The following is a 16,759-nucleotide window of genomic DNA, read 5'->3' on the forward strand; positions in this document are numbered from 1 at the left end:
AATAACTGTTTATTTTTCATGGGTTTTGTGACGTCAGTGACCAGTGCTACAGTTTTCTACACCTTATCACATAGTCTGGTTTACCTTTTTCAGAAACAATTAAGGATATATATATATACCTACATAAAAGACTAAAATAAATTCTACATTACGTAAAACCGCACCTACGCTAGCGGATTTACATGTAGGAAACAGGTGAAAAGGTGTGCAAGGTGTTACATATTTTGTGCTTGACATAATTTTAGGGCCCACAGTTTTAGCTAAAACTCCAGGGGTGGGGTATTAGGTAATGTTTTGAGTTTATGAAGGATCCCAAGGGGTGGGGATATTATTCAAGATTTGAGCAAGGTTTTTTCCAGATCCCCACCTTGTCCCGGGGTGTGTGTGTGGGGGGGGGGGGGGGGGGGTTTCGTTGACTCATGCATTACTGCTGTCGTTTCCCTGAACAAAACAGTATCACTTTGCACTCTCAAAACAAAAGGATTAATGTGATTGACAGGAAGTTATGAAAGGTTCATGTTTTTCCTATCCCTTCCAAAACAAATGGGAAAATTATACTGCATTCTTAGATAGAGTTAAGAGCAAGAGAGACATCTTGACTCTCTTAAATCAATATCAAAGGCATGGAACTGAGCACCTAATTTGAGTTAATACAAAAACAAAAACAAAAAAAAAACAACTTCATGTGTACAAGAATAGCTATCCACCTGGGAAAATAAATTTTAAAAAAATGAGCTTTTTAATCTAATTTATTGAATTAATCAGCTACAAGTACAGTATTAGAAAATAGAAAAATGACACAAAGCTAACTTGACTTGAAATATTTCTCCTGTATTCAAACATCTCCAATGTGCATCTCCCTCAAATAGAACCTGAACATCAAAAAAAAAAATCACTCAATTTGAGTAGGAAACGATGAAATCTAAAATATTTTGTAAATCCCCATTAAATGACTCGATTTTCAATTGGTCCGCAGTTTGAAACGATCTCTTAGTATTGTGCATATTATGTTACCGACCACATAAATTCATATAACAACACTGGCCTACTATTGTCCGTATTAGCTTGCCATTTTAACATTATCTTGATTAAAGATCAAAGATTTTTTTTAGAAAATTGCTCTTTCTTCAGAAAAAAAAAAAACACTTCAAACAGTACAAAGATGTGCATCCATACATAAAGATTTGAAGTTATCTTACCTCCTTGATTGACAAAGCCGTCGGACCTTTCGCATTCCACCGACACAGCAAAACCCCATCTACTTTTGACATTTATCAAACTAAAAATTTTCCTTCAACCCAACAAATCTGCTGTAGAACGGAACATTTTTCACACAGTCAAGCAGGAAAAATAACAGGAGGCGTAGGAAAACTTCGATCGCTTCCAAACTAGAAAACTTCTGCAAAGTTTCCTAGCGCTTAAAAATATCCTTGCTATTCTTGTCAACCATCCTAGTAGCAGAAGACGTCTAAACAGTGCTATTTTTATCCAAATCTCTAGAACAACTTAGCAAAGAGCCAAAGACAACTAAATTCGCCCCTTTCGCCGCCATGTTTGACGCGCTGGGGCTCTGGGGACGAGATTGGGGCACAAGCGCAACCTGGAAAGATCACCTCCTTCCCCCCCCCCCCCCCCCCCCGGGGGGGTACTCTCCTATATAAGCTATATAGGTATGTGCCGCCCCAAAGGGTATGGTTTTTCAGCCGTTTTGGTCTGAAAACGGGTATAGATTTTGACCATTACGGTCTGAAATCGGGTATGGTTTTCAAGGGAACCACGAGAGAGTATAAACGTATTTGCCTTTTCAATTCCAAATGAATAATATATCATTCGAGCTGAATTTCGGGTAAATTTTACCAATTCTTGATTTCGGAACTGATGTGAAGCTTAATTACGCTACAAGTCAGGTCTGAAAACGGGTATGGATTTTAGAGACCAGGTCTGAAAACGGGTGTGGAAAATGGCATGTTTTGGTCTGAAATAGGGTCAGGATTTGGAGAACCGGGCGGCACACCCCTACCGAGAATTCCGAGAAGTACCCCCGCGGGCCTTCTCCTTACCGCGGTGAAAGGAAAATGAAGAAAAAAATGCCTTCTGTTACAACAAATCAGCATTGAATAATTTTGCCTTCTGTATGACATATTATTGTTATTGTCGATGGGAAGTTTGATTCATATGCACTAAAAATATATCTCAGTGCAGAAAGAATGAGGAACTGGTAAGGTTACTACGCTCATATGAAAAGAAGATTTCTATAAATGCTATGAAAAAAATTGGAGCTCCGCTTTTAGGCTTGGCTAAATATATATATTAATCCTTCAGAAAAAGGTTGAAGCAAATACAAGTTGACAAAATGCCAATTACAAGAAACCGCTTTCAGCGCCGAGTTCCTCGATTACAAAGAGAGGTATGAGAAGCTGCTATCGACGTTATCTAAAAAAGATAATGAAATTGAGGTGTTGGAGGAAACAGCTTATAACTGAACCTACTCGCATAACTGAATCCTCTTCAACATTAGTTGATTTAATTTATACAAACTATACTGACAGGGTAGTCTGTTCCGGAGTCTCTCATATTAGTATCAGCGATCATAGCCTTATTTACGTTTATAGGAAATTATCTCTCGCTTTTCCTTCAAAAGGGCATTCAACCATTTCTTATAGAAATTTCCAAAATTTTAATCGAGAGAGTTCTCGTAACGATATCGCTTAACAAGACTGGTCCTGTATTGGTTCTGAAGATCCAAATGTTTTGTGGACTGGCTGGAAAACGAATTTTTTGGATATTGTTAATATTCATGCGCCACTCCGAACTAGACGTACCAGAACAAATAAAGCACCCTGGATCAATTTAGAATTAAAGAAAGGCATGCGTGATCGTGATGCTGCCAAAAGAAAAGCAATTACATCGAATGTTCCACACGATTGGGAAAAGTACAAAAAGTTTCGAAATATAATAAACAATGACATCAAAACTTCTAAAGCATCTTATCATTCTAATGGTTTTATTCAATTTAAGGGTAATCCTCGAAAAACGTGGCAAACCTTTAATGAGCTTACATCCCGTCGTGTGAATAATACAACGGTGAAAGAACTGAAATTGAATGATGCCATTATCTCTAATTCTAGTGAGCTTTCTAATGCTTTTAATGGCCATTTTTTCAACAATTGGGCCCAGACTTGCTAATGAAATACCTCCAACTGCTAATAATAATTCAAGTTATATCAATAATATAAATGTAAATAACAACAAATTCAGCTTCTCTTCGACTAACTGCAGTATTGTTTTCTCACATCTAAATAAATTATCTAGATCTAAAGCAACAGGTGTTGATAATATTTCTGCTAAAATTGTACGTGAATGTGCTGATCTTATTTCAGTTTCACTATGTGATCTCTTTAATAAATCTTTAGTCTCTGGTATATTTCCTGATGATTGGAAATATGCTAGAGTTACTCCGTTGTTCAAGGAAGGTGAGCCATCTGATCTGAATAATTATCGACCTATTTCAGTCATTTCCGTTATAGCTAAAGTGTTTGAAAGGATTGTTTATGATCGGTTGTATAACTTTTTGACCAATGAAGATATCATTTCTAATCATCAATCGGGTTTTCGCTCGTTACACTCAACTGTCACTGCCCTTCTGGAAGCTACGGATAATTGGGCCTTTAATATTGATCGTGGTAATGTTAATGCTGTGGTTTTCCTCGATTTAAAAAAGGCATTCGACACCGTTGGCCATGATATCCTTTCATCTAAAATGAACCTTTATGGAATACAGGGTACAGCTCTTGATTGGTTTAAGTCATATTTAACTGATCGTATGTCTCGTTAATGGTTCTCTTTCTAGAATCTGCTCACTTAAATGTGGGGTACCGCAAGGAACAATCCTTGGCCCCCTTTTATTTCTTATTTATATTAATGACTTGCCAAACTGCCTAACTTCGTGCCAGCCTGGGATGTATGCCGATGACACCCACATCACTTATGCTGGCGTTGATGTGAATTCAATACAGTTAAATCTGAATCACGATTTAGATAACCTAAACAAATGGCTTATTTACAATAAACTTACTTTGAACACTGCTAAAACTGAATTCATGCTAATTGGCTCTAGACAAAAATTGAGTTCTTTGTCGAACCAACTTGAGCTCTCGATTAATAATGTTCCGATAGAACACGTTTCCTCTGTCAAATCGCTTGGAATATTTATTGATGAAAATCTACGGTGGCAAACACACATTGATAAATTATCTAAAAAGGTCGCTTCCGGAATAGGAGCAATAAAAAGAATTAGACCTTTTGTCCCTCCACCTACCCTTCACTATATGTACAACGCACTAATTCCATCTCATTTCGATTACTGCAATCTTGTCTGGGGTAATTGTGGTAAAACATTATTTGACAGGCTACAGAAGCTTCAGAACCGTGCCGCTCGCGTTTTAACCTTTTCTAGCTATGATGCTGACGCTAGTCGTTTAATTAGACAACTCGATTGGAAAGACTTGAGTGCTCAATTTCAAATACAGAAAATTTATCCTCTATATTTGTTAAACGAAATGAAACGCGTTACTCCGGGACTCTGTTAACAAACTATTTGTCCCGTTTCCGCGCACTAATTTCGTGGAAAACAGCTTTACTACTTATAGCGGAGCAGTTCTCTGGAACAGCCTGCCCTATGATGTGAGAGAAGCTAAATCTCTTTGTCAATTTAAAAGATTAGTTAATGTTCATTTTTAATGTTATAGTACTAGTATACACGGCATTCATGAAAAACAGGTTTTAGTTAGATTGGTTGTAGTTAGGTATTGAATTTTGTTTAGGATAGTTAGCGAATTTCTAATTTTTATACTCCTGATGGATTTTACCGTGTTTAAATAAAGATTTATTTATTGATTGAATGATTGATTGATTGTCAGATATCGGCGATTTTATACGTCATTCGCGGCGATCGGCGAAAATCGGAATCGTTGCACCGATGATCGACTTTCGCCGATCGCGGCGATCGGCGTATAAAATATCGCCAAGTGTGTCGCTGGCTTCACATCAGTTTGGGCGATTTTATCACATGACTTTTCAAAATTGCCACATCGTCGAGATCGGCGAAAAAAATCGCCAAGTGTGTCCGCTACAATCGGTGGCGAAAATCGCTTGCGATTTTCTTTCTTTCCTTCTTTTTTTTTTTTTTAATAATTTTAATTCTTTACAGAAAACAAAATAAATGATTAAAATACTAGATACTACTTGGAAATAACTACTTACAGAGATGACATTAACTATTGTACTAGACGAAGCTGATTATGCTTACAATACTTTACTAACAATGTTGACACTAATAGTATTTACAACAAATTACAATGAAAAGAAAAAACAGAATAAGATGGTACAAAAGGGAAGAAAACGAAAGGCAGATAACACGTGTTACTTACACAGACCTTACTCAAAAAAATTGTGCAAGCTGAAGAGTTAATAAGACAAAAAAATATTATTAGGTTGATTACGGAAAGCATTACTACTATGTGAGAGCGAAGATAAAGCGCATATTACTGTGAGAAGCTCATTGGTGACAGCGTATGTACGAGATGGTTGGCAGAGTTTGAAGATATTGAAAGATAGCTGCAATTGCTTCAGAAGAAGCGATTTTCGCTGATGATCAAATTCGCCGCGATCGGCGTATAAAATCGACAGGTGTGTCGCTGGCTTAAGGTTTTTACTTCTACTCCAAATATCTTTTTTTTTTTTGTTGTTATTCTTGTTATTATTTTGCACTTGTATGAGAATAGGCCTGTAAACAGAAGGGAACAAAGGACTGGGGATAATAATTTGGCGTGCGTTTCCTCTCGTTTACGTATTGAGAATATCATCTGACATTTTTTATCCAAATTAGATACTCAGAATTTCTTTATAAGAGAACATCATTGTTACGTTTAATATACATGTTTAGCTAAACGATAACAGATAGTCAACTATTTTGACGAGCTCTACCAAAAACTAAACCTTTATGTTAATTGATATCGACTGACCGCAGGAAAAAGTTCATTTAAACAGTCTGAGATAATTTATACGAGCCTATTTTTTTCCTTAAGTCAAATTATTATTCGTGTCATGAACGGAAACCTTTAATACGATCTTTGTTTAAATTTTATCCCAGTGGGGGCCTTTTTAGTACGTATTGACAATTTTAATATAAAAACGCTGGGTTATTTAACTTACATGGTTGTAATTTTGCATAAAACAAAATAATTCCTGAGGAAAATTTCTTACAATGAAAGAAGCAATATTCATGGGAGAAATTTTGAGTATGTTAACTGTCAAGATTATACTTTACTTTGACTGGTGGTTTGAAGACGAAATGTCAAGTCGGTTCAGATCGGCCAAAACTGAATCGAAAACGAAAAAATATGAATCAGGATGTCCATTTTTGGTTGAAATCAAAGGGAAACAGAAATCATACCGTTACCCGGTCAGTATCTAGGTATTTTACTACTAGCCCTTTAAAGTTCACTAACTTGTTTCCGTTCTTTTTGTTACTTTAACCTTGGAAAGGTTCGATTCATGTTTGTGTGTTTTCGTTTTAATTTGCGGTTCGAGTTTTGTTCACCGGTTTGGTAGAGCTTGTCAACCGATTTCGAGCGCTGGGCAGGAAAAATGAGACCCTCTTCCCCCTCCCTTCTCGTTCAGTTACTTATTTTTGTTTTTAAAGTGATTGGGAACTTTTCCTCTCCAGTTTGGAATGTTTTCTCCTCTCCATAAGTTAGCAAGTATAAAAGCTATGACAATAAGGCTTACTCACTGCACCTTGTATGAAATTCCCCGTAAGTTCCTTTAAATCGCCTTAAGCTAACATAAGCTAATAGAATTAGAAGTATTGCTAGTTAATACTGATTCCATTTTCCAACACTGAGAAAGACAAGAAGACAATTTAATGACCGCTTTTACTAGGGCATGGTATAATGACTGGTATTTCATAGCCGGTAAGCCAATCAAAAAGCTGGAATTGCATTATCCACTGCCGAGTCCGGGTTTTGATATTTCACTGATATTATACTACATCCTTTTTTACATCTTACTTGAAGACAGCTTTCCAGTGACAGAGTGGTCGAATTTTAATTGCCAAATACTTTAAATTTGCCGAGCATTTCCTAAAATATAATACCTAAAAGTACCTGAAAATTACCTACAAGTTTTACTAAGCACTCTCACCTCACTTTGAGGCCTCCATTTGAAGAATAATAATTGCATTTTATTCAGTTTGAAAACTCACTTACTTGCTTACTAAGCTTCGTACTTACCTACGGACGGACTGACTATCTAACTGGGTATGTGACTAAGTATCTGACTGATTGACTGAATGTCTGATTGGCTATCTGACTATTGGCTGACTGACTGACTGGCCATCTGTCTGACTGACTGGCCGTCTGTCTGACTGACTGTCTTACTGACTGGCCACTATCTACTGACTGACTCAGTGTCTGTCTGTCTGGCTATGCGACTATCGGCTGACTGACTGACTGACTGACTGGCCGTCTGTCTGACAGACTGACTTAATGACTGACCACTTTCTGACTGACTGAATGACTAAGTATCTGACTGACACTCTGACTGTCTGACTGATTGACTATCCGATTGACTGCCTGACTGACGGACTGATTGGCTGACTACTTGACTGACTGAGTGATTTAGTATCTCACTGACTGACTAACCGACGGTCTGACTGTCTGACTGGTTGACCGACTGACTGACTGACTAACAGAGTGACTGAGTAACTCACTGTCTGACCGTCTGTCTGACTAACTGATTTACTCACTTGCTTCATCGTCCTCGGCTGGGTGCCATTTTCTTCAGTGTGTTCTAATCATGCATTATTGTTACTTTCTCGGTTACTTACAGGTTTAAATAGCTAGCTTCTTCAAGAAGAAAAGGAAGAAAAGTCACCTTTATCGCAATGAGCAATTCCACCCAAATCAATTCCAGTGATGACATACGGTGCTCAGAAGCCGTTTCTGTTTTCTTCACAACAGCAATGGCTGTAATTACCCTTAGCGGTTTTATTGGCAACCTTTTGGTGTTTATTACTGTGTACAGAAATCCAAACCTTAGAACAAGCACCAACTACTACTACGTCAATATGGCGGTTTCTGATTTTCTTGCGAGTCTTACGGCCTGGTCGGAGTACCTCTCTGCTGAGATAGTCACAAGCAAAGGAAGCCTTATTCAAGGTCCCCTGGCCACACCTGTATGCAAAGTAGGAATATATGTTAGAATAGTGTCCAGTACAGTATCCATTCTAAGCCTAGTGTTGATCGCTGTCGACAGATTCATCGCGACGGTGTATCCCTTAAAAGCCACACTGGTGTCAAGCAAGATAAGGATAAGTCTGATGTTTGCAGCATGGTTCATAGCCTTGGGCTTTTGTGTACCAATGTTTTACTTTTACAAAGTTGAAGACTTTGGGGAGAAAACGTTCTGCAGATCTGGATGGGACGACACTTTGGCGGTTGCAATCTACTACACAGCTGGCCTTATCATGCTAACTATTGCACCGTTAATTACTATAGTCATCTTGTATTCTCGTATCATGCGCGCTTTAAAACAACGACCCAACCCAGAATGCAGTGCAGGGAGCAGTACTGCTGAACAAAAGAGACGGAAGCAGAGCCGAAACATCATGAGAATTTTCAAATCGATCGTTATCGCTTATTGTGTATGCCTCGTTCCTTTTATGGTTTACGTCATTTTATTGATGACTTTCCCCGAACTTTTTATCAAAGATAAGTGTAAGTGGATTCTTGGGTTTTCATATTTTGTGTTTCCGTCCCTTAGCACAGCAATCAACCCAGTTATTCTGTTTTCATTTAGTTCTAATTTCCGTCTCTGTTAGCACTAAGTTTAAGCTTAAAGCAAAGCCCTGTAAAAGCTTAGTCAAAACTCATTATTGGTTAGTAATTAAACTCGAATGGAAGTTCAGCGTTAATCAGTCCAGGATTAGCTTAATCGGACTTTGAACAACTGGGTCTTGAAGCCTGTTCAAAGGACAATGTTGTAATGATGTGTTAGCCTTTTCTTTGCGTTAAACTTAATTTGCTATCTATGTCAAAACTAAAGGACAAAAATCTTGGCGAAAAATCTTGATTGGTTTGTAATTTTAAATGGTCAATGCTTTTGAGCAGCGTTTTGATCAACCGAGCTTTGCTGCATATGCAAAGATGGAGTCTCTTTTAGTGAAGGCCCTCAACTCGCAGGATAACTCCAGAGAGCTATACAGTTCATTGAAATATCTTACGCCGATGATGTCGGTGATAGAATGGTAACTGCCCAGCTGGAAATTTTGAAATTGCTACTGAAGGAAGGTGATTTTTTATGTTTTTACGACATCGTAGTTAAAATCAAAGAGTTGCCTACCCCAGAAAGAAAAATGATAAACGAAGTTATTTCAGTATGCAAACTTTTATTGGTAAATCCTGCAACAAGTGCATCTGGTGAAAGATCGTTTTTCCACTGCCCGAAGATAGAAAACATGGCTTCGCTCCACAATGACACAAGAGCGATTTAGCAACCTGACAATATTAAACATGCAGTCATAAAGAAAGAACATAGAGACTTTCTCTTGTAGATATTACTAACGAATTTGCCGACCGTAACGATAACAGAAGGAGAAATTTTAGTATTTTTAAGGAATCTGATACACAGTAAATATCAGCCACTTCCCCCGGTTTTTTTTTTTTTGCTTTGCTTTCATAGCTCTGATTGATGCACCATTTATACATCGTTGTGTTGAATGCAGTGGTAGTTAAACCGTTTGGATTCCTGGTTTATTTTAGCGTTGGTGTTAGTAAAGGAGATATCATTGTATGATGGAGAAAACAAAGTTATATCAATTTCTATTAGGCAACAGTATAGTAATTAAGGAATTCATTGCTTAATTTAAAATGTATTCCTCGGCATTTGAGAGAAGTTAAAATCAAAATTATCCGGGGAAGCATGCCCCCGTATCCCCCCCCCCCCCCCCTTCGTAGTTGACCCATCTCACTCGTTTGCCTTTCAAGCCCCCCCCCCCCCCCCCCCCCCACTCGAAACCTTGCTTCGTGGGCCCTAGTTGCAAAATACTTTTACAAGCCGCAACGTATCTTGTAATGTTTACTGCAGCCAACAGGAAGAGGAGAGGAAAAGAGGGTGCTGGGATCGCAATTTCTTCCGCATTTTGTCTCACAGCGCATGCACGCCGTTGCGAGTTGCAAGGAAAATTTGCCGTGTAAAAGCACTTTTAATTTCTCATAGAACGCATGCAATTGCGAAGGAAACAAATATAAACCTAGCCATTCTTAATTATAAATTACTTTTATTTACAAATTAACAATCAAATGCAACACGCGAATTCCTATTTCGGTTCCATATGAACTATTAAATTTTTAAGAAACCTACTTTCAACTATTAACACACGATTTGTGACTGTTAACTGTTTCGCCATTTCATGTTTAATCGTTTGATACAACGCACATTTATTTACACGCGAATAGCTCTCTCTTCTATATTACACTAAACATTACATTAACAAATATCGAGACTTATTCTTCCTTGGTTTCGACTCAGTAGGGCTGGAATCTGCGTTGAACGCGGTTGTGCGGAAATCTTGCGGGCTCAGCATGTCTGATCTTGAACTGATCCGGGTGGAACAGAGGTAACGCAGAGGTCTGATTGCCTCTAAACTGGTTTGACTGGACTGACGAGGGATGGCTGGCTGGTTTGATGGTCTCTTGCATCGTTGATCTTCAAAGCTTTCTTTCATCAGTGGATAGGTGGTGCATTCAGCTTGCTTCCAGTGGTCTGACTGAGGGGGTCGGTTCACAAACTGCAGTCTTCTCGGATGCGTTACTCTGTTTTCAGGAGGCTCAAACTGGTTTGACGGAGTGGTCTGACAGACGGACGTCATCTTTCTTTCTAATTTTCTTGACTTGGCTCGTCGGTTCTGAAACCAATACTGGAAAAAGAAGAAAAAGTATCATTAATTGCGTAATTAAAAAGCTATAATAAACTGAATTAAAGACTTAAATATTGAGCCAAATATCTTAATAGTCTACAATCATGCAGTTAAAATATCAACAGAAATCGAACAAAGGCAACTTAATTTGTAGAGTGAAAGAATACAGAATGCCTTAGGATCCCAAGTTATCAACAAACTTTACTACACGACAATAATAATTAAATTATTTAGATTTGAGAGTGGAAATAAACAAAAAAAACGAACGACGTTTCGGTGTCGTCATGAGGCCGTTATCAATGTCGAAGTAATTGAAATAAAGTCAATATTTTATATTTTATTTCAATAACTACGAACTTGATTGGCGCCATGACGACACCGAAACGTTGTTCGTTTTAATTTTATCGTTTATTTTCACTCTCCTAGCATGAAAGAAATTAAAACGAAACACGATTGGTTACTAAACACATCTTGCTTAGCGCAGTTTTCAAATTTATTACACCCATTTTGAAATTACTGGTGATCCTTGCAATCTGATTGGCTCTCAACAGTGCGACTTATTCCTAAATTGCACCATTTTTGGATCCAATTCGGAACCTTCCTTAAGCCCATCAAAATGGAAATGAAGTAACAAAAATAGAAATGTAATACTGACAATAAAACTCTGTGATTTCAAAATAGGTGTGATAAAGTGGTAATTGAACTTTGCATCGTGCAATTTTGGTCTGAAATCATACTTGTGATTTCAAGTCGAACTCGCGCTGCGCGCTCATTCAATTTTGAAATCACGCGTATGATTTCAGACCAAATTACACTGCTCCACTCAGTTCAATTGCCATTATTAATCATTTCTCTGGTCGGTATGAAGCAACGATTATGATGAAAACCTACGTTTTTTCTACAATACTACATGTATCGGTCATAAAACAAGAGACAAGAATCACGAGAGCCGTCCATTTTAGCGATACTAACTTAACATAACTTTGTTTGCAAACCGTTACGCTCTAATCTTTTACAATAAACTGAATGCGAATCTTCAGACCGTTCCCTTCTGTTTATAATTAATGCGCCAAACTTTTTCACAATGCCCTTTACATTTTCCACACGTAAACTTTCAAACTTTATTCAACATTATTCAGTATCAACTCACCTTTACACTTTTGGCCGGTATCCCAAGTCTCTGTCCCAGATTCTCGTCATCATCACCAATCAAATATGGCCGCCGTCCGAACGCTTGTTTCAACACCAACACTTCATTCCGCGAGAAGATCGTGCGCTGCCTCTTCTTATTCGGTGGCTGCTCGGAATGAATCGGTACTTGATCGGGATCGCTGTCAGAATCGCTACCTGAACTTGAAATTTCAGAATAAGGAGTTAACAATGGGCTTGTTTCTTTGTAGTCGAACCGAGGACTTGCGCAGTCGGAGTAAGGCGATAATGGTGGGCTGGTGTCCCTGTGGCGTTCTACAAGAGAAACGTAAAAAACGTAAATTCATTAGACTGAATAGCTCAACAAATTACTCTTTTGAGTGATTTCGCTGTAGGAAACCTTAATCATGACTGGTGACTCAGTTCTTTCTATGTTCAAACTGCCTTTTTTTTAATTCATGGTGATAGGCCCGCAATGCGTATATAGACAAACGTATACGTGCCAAGGATCGCGTCAAAATTGTCTGCAACCAAACTTCATGCAATGGTTTAAAGTTGTACAACAAACACTACCCAATACACAATGTAGATGCTAGATCTGTTAAGGCTACCGTATACCTTTAAAGGTGTCTCGTGTCCACGCGATGTAGCGCGTCCGGTTTAAACTGTAGATACCTTAACCCCTATATCAAATTAAAGCTTATAGAGCTGGCTATCAAACTATACCAAGAATTTTGAAATAAAATAAATTGTCGAATATTTCACCTCTAAATGCGAGCGTCTGGATCACCTTTTGAAAGCTTCAAGTCAAAGCGAATTTCGGTTTTCGCTGAGTTAATTTGCACCTCAGTTTCCGGACCCGAAGCGCTAAAAAAAAAGGTGTCTGCGTGTTGCCATATTCAATTGCAGCGAAAAAGGATAACTAAATGTGGAATGATCGTACAAAAATCGATCTCGGAGAAAAAATATTTCAAAAGAAAAAATTTGGTTTTGTTGTTTATATGTTAAACTAGCTACTGTCCTAATTTGAAGGCAAACGAACAAATTCCCTTTGAGTTTTAACTCTTTAAAGAGTCCCCTTCAAGTGAAAAAATTGATTCGCGAAAACAGTGCGTAAAATTAGACAATAGAGGGTGTGCACGACGGCCATGTTGGAGGACCGAAACAATACAATGATTTTCCTTTGGGAAATATATTCTATTTTTATGCAAGTATCTTCTATTGTTTTAGTCCTCCAACATGGCCGCCGTGCACACACTCTATTCATTTTCGCTTGGACGGAAGACGCCTCTGACTGGTATTCGGTAACCTTAAGAACTGAACGTGCTTGCAAAAAAGGTAAACAATTCTCGTTTATAATGTGGACGTGGCCTAAATAGTAGATGTAGTATTTGTTAAAATTAATAATAAGATAATTAAAATGTGTATACGTGATATGTACTCTTGTAGCTTGGGTCAATTTGACTATACATATACATTTACTTAGAAGCAAGTGGACAAAATAAACACGATCTCTTATAAACTTTCTTCATTCTCGGCTGCAACGTTCATATATTCAGCTTTAAGGTTCTTATCACAAAGATTTTCATAAAATAGATAGAGCGTAACTTACCGGAGCCTGGTGAAGACTGCGTGACGTCATTTTCTAGCTCCAGGATACTGCAGATGGAGAAGTCAGTAAGCGATCTGTTGGAGACTGGTGCACGAACGGAGAGATTACGTAACAGCTCACGTGACCTTCTAGCATGATCAGAACGTACAAGAGAGTCCACAAATGCAACAACTGATTTAAACTGATTACACTCCATTTCAACTGTAATCGTCTGATGAACTTGTTACTGTGAGTGCGTCTCTCAAACTGAATCCATTTGAACTCGAACCTTATTTATACTCTGGCTGCCAAACTACCGAACAACAAAGCCGGCGGTCCGACAAACAAATTGTTTGTTAGCTGTCGTTGCCGGTAACAAAGAAGTTGACAGTCATCAAGCTTTCGCGTGCCGCTCCTACCGCGGTTAATAGACTGTTAACTTTTTGGACACCGACAGCGGTACTGACTGTAAAATTTCAACAAAAGGCTCGGTGTTGTCAGCATAGTGGTCTTGTAGTGTGAATATAGAATCAGCTCCCGCCGAAACAAGTTAAAGTATTTATTATAACTACGTCAAAATTAGTAAAGGCAGTTGTAGGTATGAACAGTTGCAATTTTAACTGAGGTGTTACGGTGTCGCCGGTTTATGAAGTCATGCTAAATAGCTGAGAAAACGAGAAGAGACTCGCTCGTAATAACAGATAGAAAAAAAATAAGCCGGATTGTTTCGCTACCAACAGTCCTTGCTCGTTAAAGTAAGTTCACCGAAAGAATCAGTGTCGATGGACACTCGATCGCTACCCTGGGTACCAGAGATTTTTGTTGCGCGGCGGAGACAAAGACTTGACCGAAACCGGAAACCGCGCCTGAAAAGTCTCTAGTACCCAGGGTACTCGCTCGCAGGTGCCTTTTGACGTTGCCTCGTTTTGCTACGCGCATATGTTCTGCGCATCTTTCTGAGAAACTCAGGTTTCTTAAGGACTGGGTCAACTAGAACAACAGCCGGCTATTTTGCGCCGTTTATGACTATGCGCGGAAAGCAAATCTTAGCAACGGCTATTTGCATCATAAACTGAATAAAATAAGGAGTAACCATGCGCGAATTTTTCAAAGAAAATTAAGCTTTAATTTGGAAAAAAAATCCCATACAATGTTATCTATTTTAAAGCTTTTTAGAATTATTTTTGCTTCGGTTATCTTTGAAAAGGTGTGGTTATGCCAGTTTTCCTACTGGATTCTAAAATCCCTTGCTAAGATCTGCTTTTCCGCATAGTCATATTAAAACCGCGAAAAAATACCTTTACATTAGAAGACACCGACCTTAAATACACATCACCTCAAATAGATCATTATGTGTGCGATCCCAACTTTCACCGGCGCTGTACACTCCACTCAATTAACGTAAGGACGGTGCCATTCTCGTCCCCAGAGCCCCAACGTTTTTTTTTTTTTTAATTGTTGAACGAGTGGCTCTGGCTCCATCTGGCTGTCGAAAACCTGATGCACTATAAGGTAAAAAATGCTACGCTTCTGCGCATTTGTTTTTACTTCCTAATACTGAGCAGTACTGAGCAATAATAATACTGAGCAAGCGCACTGGTAATTTATCACACTGAGCGTGCGCTACCGGATGTCGTGAAATTCACGACATCCGGTAACGGCTGTTACCAGGGCCTACGATCCAACCGCTGACCAGAAGATCGTAGGCTCTGGGAACGAGCCGGCTACTTTTGCTACTGCGCATACGTTTTGCGCATCTCGAGATACTCGGTCTCCTATGGATATTTTTGCGCGGTTTAAAACTACGCGGGGAAAGCAGAATTTAGCAAGTGCTCTTGGTATCCAAAATGAAAATTTCGGGTAACTATGCATTTTTCAGATATAATAAAGCTTCAATTTGGAAAAAAAAAAACGCCTCATAAATTGCTTTGTATTTTACGACCTTTTAGAATAATTGTTGCTTAATTATCGCTAAAAATGCGTGATTACCCCCAGTTTTCTTTTTGGATTCCAATAAGATCTCCTTTTCCCGTATATTCATAAATTGCGCAAAAATACTTCGGTATTTGTAGGCACCGTCCTTAACTGATGACTCAGGGAAAACCGCGAATTGTTACTTCTTGAGCAGTAAATGTACACCTTTTTGCGGCTTTCGATGTCCACTATAATCACTTAAATAATATTGCTAAGCACCTACAATGAGGAATAAGAGGAATGACGGACTCCTGGGGAAATGTATACGATTCCGTTGATAAAAAAAAGGTATACCTTCCCCATGGAAAGTAAACGATTTCAGCATTTTTGTTTGGGCAAAAAGGAAAAAAAAGATCTCCGAAAGCTAAAACAGAGATCATTATCAGTGTAATCATAGTTAATAAAAGGCAATGGTTTTGAAGCCTGACAAGCTTCTTTGTTATATATTTTCGTTAGCATTTTTGGCCTTGACCGTGCACAAACCACAATAGATTTAAATTTGAAATGTGTTGGACCAACTGACCAATAGAAACGTTCTTGTTAAGATATTCAACTGTAGTGAGATCGTTGAAACAAAGGATTGCGCACGGTCGCGGCCCTTCCAACATAAATTGCAGCACTATTGTTGTCATGACAAGGTTTCATAACCAGTCTCTCAATTAACTATGGTGTAATCGACTTCAATTCTATACCCGCTATATTTCTCTCCCTCCCCCTCCACGCCCCCTTACCCCAGCCCCCTAAGATTTTGAAAATCCAACACGGCGGCTACGAATAAGCTATATCCTGGATCAACAACAAATTTGGCTCGAGTTTAATTACACAACAATAAAGACTTTTCTGAAAGTTTTTTTTTAATGTTTGGTCCCGAGTGAAACAGTTAGTTTTGTTTTCCCGGGAGTCCTGATGTTCGTCGAGGGAAACAATAGGCCGGACTATAGGGAAAAGAGAACTACTAGTTTCCCGAGGAACCATGTAAATGAAGTGATCGATCAATTTTAATAAAACATATTCCACTCGCGTTTGTTGGATATGAGATGAATATAGCTAACTCTGCGCTAGTCACC

At 38.5% G+C, this 16,759-nt stretch overlaps 2 protein-coding genes across 5 annotated transcripts; one reads left to right on the top strand and one right to left on the bottom strand.

Moving 5' to 3' along the window:
• The first annotated feature begins 3,358 nt into the window (after positions 1-3,358).
• On the top strand, positions 3,359-10,729 carry LOC146478861 (neuropeptides capa receptor-like). Of its 4 annotated transcripts, none has more exons than XR_014865042.1 (2): positions 3,359-3,473; positions 10,594-10,729. XR_014865042.1 is itself a non-coding variant. In XM_085111532.1 (2 exons), exon 2 carries the CDS (start codon positions 7,946-7,948, stop codon positions 8,879-8,881), a length of 936 nt encoding a protein of 311 aa, XP_084967658.1. In that variant the 5' UTR covers positions 3,405-3,473; positions 7,891-7,945; the 3' UTR covers positions 8,882-9,881. The 4 variants fall into 4 exon arrangements, 3 of the variants coding, with proteins under 3 accessions (XP_084967658.1, XP_084967656.1, XP_084967657.1); XM_085111532.1 differs by lacking the exon at positions 10,594-10,729 and adding an exon at positions 7,891-9,881 and having other exon boundaries at positions 3,405-3,473; XM_085111530.1 differs by lacking the exons at positions 3,359-3,473; positions 10,594-10,729 and adding exons at positions 5,466-5,688; positions 7,891-9,881.
• LOC146478862 (uncharacterized) lies at positions 10,343-13,935 on the bottom strand. Its single transcript, XM_085111662.1, has 3 exons — positions 13,740-13,935; positions 12,129-12,442; positions 10,343-10,978 (listed from the first exon to the last, which is right to left on the bottom strand). The coding sequence occupies exons 1-3, from the start codon at positions 13,933-13,935 to the stop codon at positions 10,544-10,546; spliced, it is 945 nt and encodes a 314-aa protein (XP_084967788.1). The 3' UTR covers positions 10,343-10,543.
• Positions 13,936-16,759: the final 2,824 nt, after the last annotated feature.

This window comes from Pavona decussata, unplaced genomic scaffold (genome assembly GCF_977016875.1).
Source record: "Pavona decussata unplaced genomic scaffold, jaPavDecu1.1 SCAFFOLD_62, whole genome shotgun sequence".
Lineage (NCBI taxonomy): Eukaryota > Metazoa > Cnidaria > Anthozoa > Scleractinia > Agariciidae > Pavona > Pavona decussata.